At 39.5% G+C, this 13956-nt stretch overlaps 1 protein-coding gene across 2 annotated transcripts in view; it reads right to left on the bottom strand.

The window, feature by feature from the left end:
* Nucleotides 1-347: 347 nt before the first annotated feature.
* Nucleotides 348-13956, bottom strand: part of amfra (autocrine motility factor receptor a) — a 63974-nt gene continuing 50365 nt past the window's right edge. Inside the window, exons 9-14 of one of the 2 annotated variants that reach the window (XM_067997681.1) lie at nucleotides 13126-13316; nucleotides 12041-12144; nucleotides 9706-9840; nucleotides 9516-9599; nucleotides 6247-6434; nucleotides 348-2758 (exon numbers count right to left, since the gene is read on the bottom strand). In XM_067997681.1, coding sequence (XP_067853782.1) covers nucleotides 2605-2758; nucleotides 6247-6434; nucleotides 9516-9599; nucleotides 9706-9840; nucleotides 12041-12144; nucleotides 13126-13316 — 856 coding nt within the window. In that variant the 3' untranslated portion in view covers nucleotides 348-2604. The remainder of the gene's footprint in view (nucleotides 2759-6246; nucleotides 6435-9515; nucleotides 9600-9705; nucleotides 9841-12040; nucleotides 12145-13125; nucleotides 13317-13956) is intronic. The other variant, XM_067997682.1, reaches the window with a different exon arrangement.

Here is a 13956-nt window from a genome sequence, read left to right as displayed (position 1 = left end):
ACAATAGGTAAAAGTATTCCATTCCTCAGCACCAACATCCTCACCACCTACAAAAAATAATAAACAGCATGGTAAATTATTGAAGTATTGTCTAAGCAAGGTCTGGAATGTGAACCACCTGATAAATAAACCTTTAGCAACAGTGTTGAACTGCAATAACGTAAATGCCATTTCTTTGTAGCTCAAGGATAAGGTGTTTACAGAGTGCCAAGTACTGGATGGAATATGAGGCCGACAGTACATGATCAATTAAACATTAGATAGATAGATAGATAGATAGATAGACATAAACTCCTCAGAGAAGCAGCTTGAAGTTAAGAAAAAAGTAAATAAGTTTACAATACTCATTTAGGACAAACCAGAAAATGCATTTTATTTAAATAATTTTGTAAAAACAAAAATATGGTAATAGTGCTTAAAAATATGTAAAACAAACTATATTTGAAACTACCTCAAAGGAAAAGCATCACAGTAAGGATTTCTGCAAGGTGTTACACTTTCACCCATCCCTTAGAGATTTCAGTACAATATGAAAGGCTCCAAGAGACTGCTCCTTTACAAGTGCACAATACCTACCACAATTTACAACAGATGAGTTCAATAAAAAAAGACAAAAAAGTAAAAACACTAACATTGCACTGACATTTGAAGGACCAACCCCCCCCACCCAAAATAGATCTTCAAAGCTACTGTAAAGGCGGTATCAGCATCAAGCAATTGCGATCCCTGCCTACTCTGAGTCCTGTGCAGAGTCTGAAAAACAGGTCAGAATACTGTTCGAGTATTCATAAAAATAAAATTGATTAAATCAACCTCAAACTCCATGTAATTTTGGTTGCTTAACTTATTTTCTAAAAGTTGGCCATAGTTAGTCCAATTCCATAAACAGAAATAATTCACTAGGGATTGTTTTTTTGTTTCAAAAAGGGAGATTTTTGGAAGAATGCTACACCTTAACTTATTTGTAACTGCAGCAGTGATTATTTTGTGGTAAAGCATCCAAACACGTTAGTCAAACAAAGCAGGGTCCAGTAAGCACTCTTAAGTGTTTTAGTGTACAGTCAGCTGTTATTTAATCTGAACGTCCACATGTTGAAATATTCAGTAGGGTTTAAAAAGTCAGTACCCTATTATTTGAGATATTGCAAATCATTTTGTTAAAATCAAAGCACATATTCAAAATATACTGAAAATAAAAATCTTATGGGGGGAATAAAAACAAAATATGAAGCAAATTCTGTAATTTGCACATGTCTGATTGTAGAGATTACGCTGAATGCAATAACAAACGTGCAATACTTTATTTAAAATTAAAGCTTAAGTCACCAAGTTGTTACATGATCAGTACCGTAGATCCTACATAAAACACAGTACAGCTGGATAAAACATGTCCAACCATCCTCAAAGATTCAGAACTATAAGGACATTTCTGGCAAATCATAGCCAACTTTTCAAATACCAGACATATTCCTAATGGACAGGATGCTGGCTTTCAGGTTTTTCATATGTTACTTACGTATTAGATAGTGTTTAATTTCCACGACAAATTATGAGAATGCATGTGGCTGTAGAGGGAGGGATGTGCATGCTTTTAAAGGTGGCAAGTTCTGGGAAAGAGGTTGAAGTTGTACAACCCCATTAAAACACCTGGGCTTAAAATCTTATTGGGAATACTGAATGTTACACTCTCTCTTTGTAACCTTCCATCACACTGCCCCATCCTTTCATACTTAATTTCCAACTGACCAACTGAGTAGGAACCCAGTAAGTAGCAAGAGCTAATCAATCCATGCCCACTGCAAGTGAGCTGAAGCTGCCAGAGACAGCCAGACTCCGACTGACATTAACTGTTAGGATGCAACACGTTATAGAATTAACAGAATTACAGTTCAGATTACATGGGGCCATTTGGAGCAAGAACAGCTAAGAGTCAAATAAAATCCAACACAGCATCAAAATCCTCTTGTTCCAAAAAGACATGGAAGTTCTATGTAAGAGGAGAGGCAATTATTGTGTATGATCTGCAGAGAAGGAAAAGTGTTTGGGGGGCGGGAGGGGGGGGGGGGGGGGGAGGAGGAGCTGTAGGTGTAAAATTGTTCCATGCGTCTTGTACGATGGAAAAACCATGAAGAAATCAACATTACTGTCAAACGCCACGGCGCATCAGGTCACTTTTCAGCACAGCTTTGCTGGCAGGCCCCAAGGCCCTGTGTTGTGCTGCCCAATGAGTTCTTGGAACCAGGCAGCTTTCCACAGGCAAACCTGTAGACTGCATATATTCCACAGTTGAAGAGTTTATAAGTAGCCTCCAGACGCTTGCAGCTAGTAAGAATATTTTTTTGCAGGTAAAAAGCTGTTTACTGTTTTCACAAAGGCTGTATAAAAAAAAAATAACCATCCATGCCATTTCCCACCACAAATACTGTTGAGATTCAGCTCCACTAGTGCAGCCACAGTACATGTGATAGTACAACTCCCCAGCTCGATGGCATGACTTCGCAGAGTGGTTTGGGATGCTGCTCTTGCTGCTGCAAGCAAAAGCAGAGCCAGACGTGTGATTCAGAAAGTGTCAGATTCCAGGTTCCCGGTGTTGTGTCATCAGAACTAGGAGTCCTGCCGCTGCTGGAGACGCCTTTCGGCTGCAGCCGCCAAGGTTCGACGCCGCAAAGTAAGAGAGTCCGTGTTGACTGGTGACACAGAGGGCGTGCCACCACTGGATAAATTGTCTGCTTCATATGGGGTCCTATTTATGTACCGTCTGAGAAAAAAGAAATTTACAGATTGTTTATTATAATAAGCAGCTATACAATTTGTCATCTCTCTCCTCCTGTGGGTCCCTCTACACTAGTAAACCACATTCTCTTCCACAGATAAGCAGTTGGCCAGATTTTTAAACTTGGTGTTCTCTTTAAACATGGACAGGCAGTGCAGAAGTGGATGACAGCAGTCTCAGCACACTACTGAGCGAACCAAATCAGAAACAGGAAATTTTTCCCCCACTCACTTTTCCACAGTATCTGAAGAATAATACTTTTTAAAAAAAATAACATTCCTCGTAAGTGCTAAAAATCACAGGATGTCACACTGACAAGTTTCTTGTTCTAACCGGGTGCATCTATTCACCCGATCAGGGAGGTGTTGTGATTCTTATATATACAATTATGTGTCTTGTTTTGATTCTGCAAGCAAAAGCAATGCTGTTAACTAAATTACACTTACTTTCCCCCCCTTCCCATGTAAACACATCCATGTATTACTAATCTATGTACTGCATGCTGATATAATGGTGTGTTACTGATTATTTTAAAGCTATCTTATATAAATCATTCTTCTCCAGACCAATTTCTTTCACTGGTTGGTTGGGAGCAACTGCGAACAGGTAAGAAATCTAGAACCAGGATATGTCCAACATGCGTAAATTGGCTGCCACGTTTCCTACATTAAAACAGTCAATAGACTTCAAAAGTACTTCATTGGCTGCAATGTGCTTTGGGAGGCCCTGAGGTTGTGAATGGAATTCTAAAAATTCAAGTTCTATCTTTCTAACATTCAGATCACCTCCAATGAGATTAATTATTTGATCCCTTTACTATTAGCATTATGCAGTTGTTTTATACGTGAGTTTATACCAGATAACTTCGACAATTAACGTGTTAATTTTTTTGGAGATTAATTTTTAACACGTTATATTCGTGGAAGTTACATGGAGTGTGTCTAGGTAGGAATAAGGTTATGCCCAACCACAGCCCAGAGCTTTAGCCTGCTGAACTGTGATTTCCTCTTCTGCTGGTGGTGCTGTTAAACAAACACGTTCTCTTTTCTCTGCTCACAGTGAACCAACTTGGCACTATGGCCAATGTTAAAAAAGACGTTACGTAGGATGCGCACATGGGAAAATTGCTTGTTGCAGAAAATTGGAACGTAGTCCTGGGACACATTGTTTGTGGATCTTTTAATACTTTATTTATGCAGTGAACATATTTCCAGGGTGGCTCAAGCCCATGGGTTATGCAGCTTCTGAAAGTAAAGATTAAGGTTTAAATTAAATGATTTTTAAAAAAACTTGGCCGATGTGTGATGTAACTAATAGCAAGCATCAGGATTAGATGCCCTTTTCACTAAATGGCTGAATTCCGTGTGTCGGGCCAAGGTGGTGCTACAATTTAGTGAGGCTTAGTTTTCATTACTAAAATGCAATTCCTTTCCCACTCATTTACTAACAGTTTGTAGTAATACTGCATGAATTTAAATTGGTTTTGATCAGTTTTAAAAATGTGTATAAAACAAACTTGAAAGAGACGGATGCAGTATTCGTATCAATTAAACATGTGATTAAAATCCAGATTAACAGATTAAAATTTTTAAAATGAGATTAATTTTTTTAAATCACTTCACAACCCCAGTTTATACATGTTGTACAAGTCTCCAGGCGTACCTATGGACCAGTGACTGAATGTCCCAATTATCAATTAAACAAATACTTTGCAATTAAACAAATACTTCGGTTCTGTCTACATGGAAAAGGACACAAATAACTTCCCAGAAATGCTAGGGAACCAAGGGACTAGTGAGAAGGAGGAATTAAAGGAAATTAGTATTAGTAAAAAAAAGTGCTGGAGAAATTAATGGGACTGAAAGCCGATAAATTCCCAGGACCTGATGATCTGCATCCCAGAGTACTGAAAGAGGTAGCCATGGAAATAGTGGATGCATTAGTTGTCATCTTCCAAAATTCTGTAGATTATGAAACAGATCCTGCAGATTGGAGGGTGGCAAATGTAACCCCACTATTAAAAAAGGGAAAGAGAAAATAAGGAACTACAGGCCGGTTAGCCTAACATCAGTAGTAGGGAAAATGCTAGAGTCTATTATAAAGGATGTGATAACAGGACACGTAGAAAATATCAACAGGATTAGACAAAGTCAACATGGATTTATGAAAGGGAAATCACGTTTGACAAACCTACTGGAGTTTTTTGAGGATGTAACTGGTAGAATAGATAAGGGAGAACCAGTGGATGTGGTTTATTTGAATTTTCAGAAGACCTTTGATAAAGTCCCACGTAGGAGGTTAGTGTGCAAAATTAAAGCACATGGGATTGGGGGTAATATACTGGCATGGATTGAGAATTGGTTAACAGACAGGAAACAGAGAGTAGGAATAAATGGGTCTTTTTTGGGGTGGCAGGCAGTGGCTAGTAGGGTACTGCAGTGATCAGTGCTTGGGCTCCAGCTATTCACAACATATATCAATGATTTGGATGAGGGAACCAAATGTAATTTTTCCAAGTTTGCTGACGACACAAAACTAGGTGGGATCATGAGTTGTGAGGAGGGTGCAGAGAGGCTTCAAGGCGATTTAGACAAGTTGAGTGAATGGGAAAATACATGGCATATGCAGTATAATGTGGATAAATGTGAAGTTATCCACTTCGGAAGGAAAAACAGAAAGGCAGAGTATTATTTAAATGGTGATAGATTGGGAAATGTTGATGTGCAAAGGGACCTGGGTGTCCTTGTACACCAGTCACTGAAAGCAAACATGCAGGTGCAGCAAGCAGTTAGGAAGGCAAATGGTATGTTGGCCTTCATTGCAAGAGGATTTGAGTACAGGAGCAAGGATGTCTTACTGCAGTTATACAGGGCCTTGGTGAGACCACACCTGGAGTATTGTGTGCAGTTTTGGTCTCCTAACCTAAGAAAGGATATACTTGCCATAGAGGGAGTGCAGCGAAGGTTCACCAGACAGATTCCTGTGATGGCAGGACTGTTGTATGAGGAGAGATTGGGTCGACTCGGCCTGTATTCACTCGAGTTTAGAAGAATGAGAGGGGATCTCATTGAAAAATATAAAATTCTGACAGGGCTAGACAGACTGGATGCAGGGAGGATGTTTCCCCTGGCTGAGGGGTCCAGAACAAGGGGTCACAGTCTCAGGATACGGGGTAGGACATTTCGGACTGAGATGAGGAGAAATGTCTTCACTCAGAGGGTGATGAACCTGTGGAATTCTCTACCACAGAAGGCTGTGGAGGCCAAGTCACTGAATATATTTAAGAAGGAGATAGATAGATTTCTAGACACAAAAGGCATCCAGGGAAATGGGGAGAGAGCAGGAATATGGTATTGAGATAGAGGATCAGCCATGGTCATATTGAATGGCCTACTCCTGCTCCTATTTTCTATGTTTCTATGAATCTGAGCCTAGTCACAAATTTCTCCTAACCCTCAGTAGCATCCCCATACCTCCGTGCTTGAAGCAGTAGTTCCTCTTTGCGCTGCACTAACATTCGTTGCCTCTCATCTGCCGACTTTGAGAAGCGACTTCCCCGTGCCTCAAAGTCCTCGGTCTGAACATCAATTTGCGGAAACTCATTGCCAGCTCCAAATGTCTCTTCCGCGTTTTGGCTGAGTTCAAGAGCTGGATGCTCAGTCTGAGGATGTAAAGAAGACACAGTCACATTAATCATGTACACTGGAATTCAAGCAGACTCATAGTAAAACTATGATCACAAAAATGGAAACAATAGATGAACACATTGCTTGTTGGGAAGCTGAAATCTGCAGAAGCCACCAACATGCAAAGTGTTGCAGTAACTGCAGTTTTAACTTTCATTTCGTCTGAATGCATTATCAATGAGTTGGGTAAGTGAAGAATGGTAGGTTTTGCCTTGCACCATATGGCAAGTTCCCAAATTTGGATCAGCTGTTATGCAGGATGCGGAACTAGGGCTCCTTCTCAACCATGTAGGACTGAACATTAAGAAAAAAAAATCAATCCAGATTGTAAGGAAACAGACTGACCTGAAATGTGCTTATTTAATACTGCTATTGATTTTTCTTTATATTGTAGTACTGTTAAGTATGATTCAACTTTAAAGTAGTGACCACTGAACTTTTGAACTGAGACTGACCCTACTGCACTGGTAGGTTTCAATATGAAGTAATCACCTACTTAATGTGGGAACTTAATTAAAGACATGCCATTGCATACCGGTTCCTAAGCTTCAGGGAGCTGCAACGACAAAAGTCAGTCCTGCAAAAGGAAAACATCTGTACAATTATCTTTTTAATTAAGATTTCTGTCGAATGGTGGAATTAGCTGGTGCTGAATGATACAGAATCAAAAAACACATAATTAAAGGATTCACTTGGTAGAATAGCAATTATATGTAACAAGAGCAAAATTTTTGATAAGTTAACGAAATAAGAGTTAAACTGATCTCATTAAACCAACGGAAAGAGAGCTCTTTAGTAAGAAAATCAGCTTCATGACTGAAGTTATTGATAAGGCACAGGTCCAAGTAGATTCTCCTTATACAGAGTTGTATTCCTGAGAAAGCGGAAAGCAAGATGTTTATATTTTCACCCATGTCAATCATTAGGAGTATTGTAAAATTATCCATTAGTCGCTACTCTGCAGTTTAAAAATGTAAAGCTATACACGTGAACAAGATGTGATCAGATCTGTGTAGCTTACCATATTATGGACATTTTGATAAGGAACCTGTAGCTTAGAAAGGTATTAAAAAGTGGCAGATTGTAATGAGCATTTGGGTTCATCAGGTTTGATTAGCCTGAAATACTGAACTCAGCTGTTAACGCATTTGAGTCCCCAACAATCAGGTATAGTTGTACGTGTATCTTTTAAGTACTATTGCAGATACTGTATGCTTAATAAATCTATCAATGCTTGACCTCAATGTTTCAAGAACCTTATTGATTGAGGAATAGATCAAACATCTAAATCATAAATAAAAAACATCCTCTAACACAGTGGTGAATCACAGAGGACTTGGTTCAGTGCTGGGATCAGGTAGCCTCTCAAATAGGAGACATGCAAGATGATAATTTTGAAAGAATGGGATTATTTTCTTTGGCAGTTAAAAAAAATCCTGCAAGGCAGAATAAAAGGTTTATAAAACAGAACATTTAATGGGAAATTAATCAGTTAACGTTCCATGTAAAATAACATTTATCTGAACTCATGGCCTCACTGAGCCTTCCATTTCTCACTAATTAAAGCAGAGCGCTTTGGGAAAAAAAGCTAAAACAATAAAGAACAGTATAATTTTTTTTTAAAAATCAGTATTCATTTTTGAAGAGCCCATGACAGCTCATGACTAAAAGGCAGCCTCTCTCTGCTGGGACTCTTTGAATCATATCTGCCATGCTGTTCAATGTCAATAAAGTAGGAGTTTCAAAAGGTAAAATATTAAAACCCAAGTAAAGTAATTTTTAATTACATAATTACAGCTCGGGTTAAATGGCTGCCATTAAGGGCAGGTCTCAGAGTGCCCAATTTCAGCAGAGAAAGACTATGTATTGTTACAGAATCCATTGCATGTCTGGAAGTTCCACACCTTAAACCTGTTGCAGATTTGTACTTGTGTACAATTAGCTAATGTGCTCAAAAGTAATTGGTTATAAGTGATCATGGATTGGACTACTGCAGTTAAAAACTGCATATGATTTGACTTCTATATGGGGCTAATGTTGCTATCAAGGAGATATAAACATCATGTGAACTGAAGTTAGCTTATGAAAACTCTCCATACATGCCAAAAACAGATGTATTACCTTTTGTCACGTTAAACTCTGAACAACTGCATTTAGTTTGGACAATGCTTAATGTGATGCAATCGTGCAAAGTAGAGAGTATAATGGGACAGATACTACAGAATTCTTGCAAACATGTAATAGGATTTCATGCCCAGCTGGAGAATGCCAACAGAGCAACAACTAGAGGACAGAAATGTATGTGATAGAAAGATAGGGCTGGGAAAAGGCATTCATTCCTCAGCAATGAGCTGTTTTGGGTCTGGTGGGTTGCTGAGCCCTGGCAATAGTGAACAGGAACCACTGAAGCTCCTAAACGGTTTAGGAAGGTTCAAACTACGGCTATCTAACTGCAACTACAAATAACAAAGTGGAATTTTTTTTTTAAGTTGGAAAACTAAGATGAAGGACTAAGGCCCACAGTGCAGGACACTACCAAGGTTGAAAATTGTAAAAGGGAAGACAAGGTAATTCAGAAAGTGTGATAGGTGATGCCAAGTTTAGTTTTTAAAAAGGCCTGAGGATTGTAGGAGGGAGAAGACAGAAATGGCTAAGGAGTTGATGTCCGGTTTTAAGAGTCTTTTTCTTCCATATGCCAAACCCGTTTGGTGCCAATACAGCTGGGAATTCAAAAGGCAATTACATCATTATTATGATTAAATGCCGATCAACAAGGGCAGGTCTCAGAAAAGAACGTGTTAGAGACAGTGGAATCAGTCTTGATTTCAACACAATGCGAAAGTAGGGAGGATTGTACAGGGTGGCATATTTGAAATTTGGAAGAAGCACTAACCATCACAATATCGATGAGAGAGAGTTAGGCATCACCCATCCGATAACAGCTTTTTCATTGTATCCTGTCCAGGTATGTGAGAGGTGCTAGAAGAGTCGCCCCCTCTAGAAGAGCAGTATTCCAAGTCTTGGATAGTCAAGACGTACTATTAAATATGAATTACCTGCTCTTCACTGTTTGAATCATCTGGATTACTATCGTCCTCCTCCACAACTGGACCATTCAACGCTGGTCTACTTTCTTGTCGCTGTTGAAGTGCATTGAAGGGGGCAGGGAAATGAGTAATGGGTAACAGAAGTTTGAATTAATACATGGTTTAAATTAAATACATGTAAACAAAATGGAACACCAACCTGCTGCGGAAAGGGGACCTGGATTCTTCCTTCCAGTATGTTATCGGTGGTGATTTCTATTGAGCGTGTTAGCTGTAGGTCCTGGAGGACGAGATGATATGGAACCTGGGGAAACATCTCCTGGATTTGATGAGCCTGTAGGCAGTGATGGTGCAATAATTATGCGAGAAAGGAAACAGGTTCCTGTAAGTCTGTGTTAACCTCTCACCACTGGGGAATAAACTTACCATTCCAAAGTAATATATACTGCGGATTTAATTCGGACGGTATTTCCTTGTACAAACACAATTTATAGCCTGGATTTTCAATTGATAGTGCCAACAGGAAAGCTGCAAAATTTGTGAAGTCTGCAGAGACTCAAACACAGCACTAGAGGCCCAATAAAGGCAAAATTAAGTATGCTACATTTGACTGTCTTAGAACAGATGGGATAGGGATGAATTGCTACTAAATGGTCCTAGCATCACAAATTGGTTCAGAATGAAACAGACAAATGGCAAAGCACAAAGCCCACCACTCAACTGCTCAACAGTAAACCACAGCAAATATTCATTCAGCTAGTTGGCAAATCTAGCTCCATAACTTTTTCAGCTCTCCAAATATTAAACTAAACAAATATGGACCTTTTTAATTCCACAGCAGGAGTTCTACCTAAAATATGTATTCCCAGATTGGCTCCACCAGCAGTTCTAAAGCTTAAAACAAAGCAAAGGGGTGACTGGAAGAGTCACCACATACATTATGCGTAGAGATATCTCATGTGACAACATTTAAGATAATAGGCCAATTCAGTAGACATTGCTTCTCCTTTAATTACACTATTATAAAAGATGTGCAACAATCATAATCCTACAGATTCTATTTGATGCAGAAATCATAGAATTGTAGAATGATACAGCACAGGAGGCGGCCATTTGGCCCATCATGCCTGTGCCGGCTCTTTGAAAGAGCTATCCAATTAGTCCCACTCCCCTGCTCTTTCCTCATAGCTATGCAAATTTTTCCCCTTCAAGTATTTATCCAATTTCTTTTTGAAAGTTAGTGAATCTGCTTCCACCACCCTTTCAGGCAGTACATTCCAGAACATAACTCGCTAAGTAGAGTTTTTAGTCCTTATTTCGCCTCTGGTTCTTTTGCCAATTACCTAAAATCTATGCCCTCTGTTTACCGACCCTTCTCCACTGGAAACAGTTTCTCTTTATACCCTATCAAAACCCTTCATGATTCTGAACATCTCTATCAAATCTCACCTTAACCTTCTCTGTTCCAAGGAGAACAACCCCAATTTCTCTAGTCTCTCCAGTCTCTCTACGTGACTGAAGTCTTTCATCCCTAGGCCTTGGCAACCATCCTGAAGTGTGATGCCCAGAATTGAACACAATACTTTAGCTAGGGCTTAACCAGTGTTGTATAAAGATTTTGCATAATTTCCTTGCTTTTGTACTCATGCCTCTATTTATAAAGCTGAGGATCCCGTATGCCTTTTTAAACAACCTTCTCAACTTGTTCTACCACCTTCAAAGACTTATGTACGTACACCCCCAGATGTCGCTGTTCCTGCACCCCATTTAAAATTGTACCATTTTATTTATTTTACCTCTCCTCATTCTTCCTACCAAAATAAATACTTCATACTTCTCTGCTTTAAATTTCATCTGCCATATATCTGCCCATTTCACCAGTCTGTCTATGTCCTTATCCTCCTCACTGTACTACATTTCCATATTTCGTGTCATCTGCAAATTTTGAAAATATGCCCTGGATACTCAAGTCCAGGTCTTTAATACAGATCAAAAAGAGCAGTGGTCCCAACACTGACTTCTGGGGGACACCACAGCACACTTCCCTCCAGTCTGAAAAATAACCATTCACCACTACTCGCTGCTTTTTGTCCCTTAGCCAATTTCATATCCACGTAGCCATTACCCCTTTAATCCCACGAGCTTCAAGAAATGCAGAGAACAGACAAAAAAAAAAATCACAATGGTGACCTCTTTTTGCTATAATGCACTGCTCAGCTAAGATTGGGGGCAGTGAAAGACAAGCCACCTGCTCAAAGGTTTTTTCCATGTTGCTCTGTTGCCAGTTCAGCTCTAGTTTTAACTTGCTGCCTCCTTGACAGGAAGGTGCCAGATACCTGCCAGAGATCAGGAACTCAGAAATAGCAGCAGCAAACCCACATCTTATTACCCTTCATCTCAGGATGTTCACACAGCAATCTGGTCTGTGTCACTAAGAGATCTTTGTGACTTCAGAGTCAATACTGATTTGTACACTAGGAAATGAACCATGATGTAGTAACAGAATACGCTGTGCATTCTTCTGTTGGACTTACCATCGCGTTGAGCTGAGAATTGTTGGCCTGTGCAATGCCAAGGATATTCGTTGTATGCATCACTTCTACTGAGAAACTAGGCAGCCAACTAGCAATCCGAGATCCTATAATAAATAAACAGTAAAAATAAGTAATTTTTGTAATGTTGGGGAGAGTTTGTTGTCACACACAAGAGATAGGAGGAAGTGATTAACAGGTTACTGTGACATGTAATACAAGAACCAAGCTGGAAATGTGGTCCCAAGAGTGACTGAGGATTTAACATTTTTTTTTAAAAAGTTAACATTTTCCATTATAGTGACAGGGCACATAGTGAATCTGCATAAATAGTATAATGGGGTGCTGAAGGAGGCATATTTCCATAGCACTTATGAACTCAGCTGTTGGTATGTGGTCACATTCAGTCACAGTATATAAACCCTGTACTACTGCTAACCATGTGTCCTTAACCAACATTTGACCTGATCACAGTTTACTGTAAGCAATCCCTGCATAATTTAGACATGGCTCTCGTTGCGTTGTGCTGATACGATATTGCGTATAATGCTATCGTATCCTATGGGAAGAAGTAAATTGGAATCAGAGTGCTCTTTGGGCAAGAAAATGGAGACGCTTAAGGGAATTATTTTCCCAGAGTACTGGGGTAGGGGGGAAGTCACCTGCTCCCAGGGCTCTGTCAACACTCTTGTTTAGTTAGCAATTCCATGAAAATGGCAAAGGCTGTTTCACCCACTCATTTAACCTCCAGAGAACAGCACCTGGCTTTCTCTTCAAATCTTCCTTAGTTTCTCATACTCTTCCAATCATTTGAGGCCTGTTCCAGTTCTTTCCATTTGTCTCCGTCAATATCCCAACCCCAACAATCTATACCAACATATATATTGCATGCGTTTTAGCATTATTTCCTGTAGTTAAATTGTTATTTTTGGTGGATGGAATGTTGCTTTTGTTCCTCCAACACCCCATATCTCCCAAATTACTAAGTGATAAATAATAAAATAACTTTGCAGCTCTGTTTAAGGACTTCAAAAAAAAACTATGTATACAAGGTTACGGTAAATGTATACTAAACTTATGCAACTTACCATCAAAATGGAAGAAGTGGTTGTGATGGTTAAGATGTGGCCTGCCCTCTACAACTGGCACAGGCCCTATATTCTCATCCAGGTTGTCTCGCCGTCGAGGCTCACCAGCACGGTTGTCTTCATTAATGTTGAGCGACATTCTACAGGTGGGACAAGAAGTGTCCTGCTCAAGCCAGGAACGCAGACAGGAGCTAGTGATGTAATCACAGATGGACAAATGAGTTACCACATAAAAACCCTACAAAGGGTATCCGACTGACCCATCTTAGATATGAAGTTACTTGATGGGTTTCGTTGCACTCACAAAGATGGAAGATAATCAGTGGTAAATTCATTGAGATACAGACTACATTACTGCACAATGATCTCGTGTACTTGTGCACATGAATAATATAAACGGCAAAATAGGAGCTCTGTTTTAGAACAGAAGAAAAAGTGATGAGCAGGAAAAGGGCATTTGGCTCATCCAGACTCATCCCTCTAGTGCTCTAACTCATCTGGTACCCAACTGTGTTTTGACCACCTACCATTCTTCTGGTAGGTTATTCCAAAAGTTCAATACTCTAGGAACATTTTTTTTCTTACAACTAAAATCGCTTTTCGTTTAAATTTGTGCCCTCTAGTCCTTCTAATCTGACTTCCCGTAAAGAAACTAATCAGAGTTCACTTTATCTGTACCATTTAATATTTTATATAACTTAGAGGTCATTCTTCAACCTTCTCCCTGGCTGCAGAGTTCAAGCTTCTATAATCTTTTGTCATAGCTCATTCTTACAGTGAGGATCACTCTTGTTACTCTCTTCCGTATACTCTTGGGGAAAGGAAAGTAAC

This window comes from Heptranchias perlo, chromosome 16 (genome assembly GCF_035084215.1).
Source record: "Heptranchias perlo isolate sHepPer1 chromosome 16, sHepPer1.hap1, whole genome shotgun sequence".
In the NCBI taxonomy this organism is placed as follows: domain Eukaryota; kingdom Metazoa; phylum Chordata; class Chondrichthyes; order Hexanchiformes; family Hexanchidae; genus Heptranchias; species Heptranchias perlo.
This window is presented reverse-complemented; position numbering and strand designations above follow the sequence as displayed.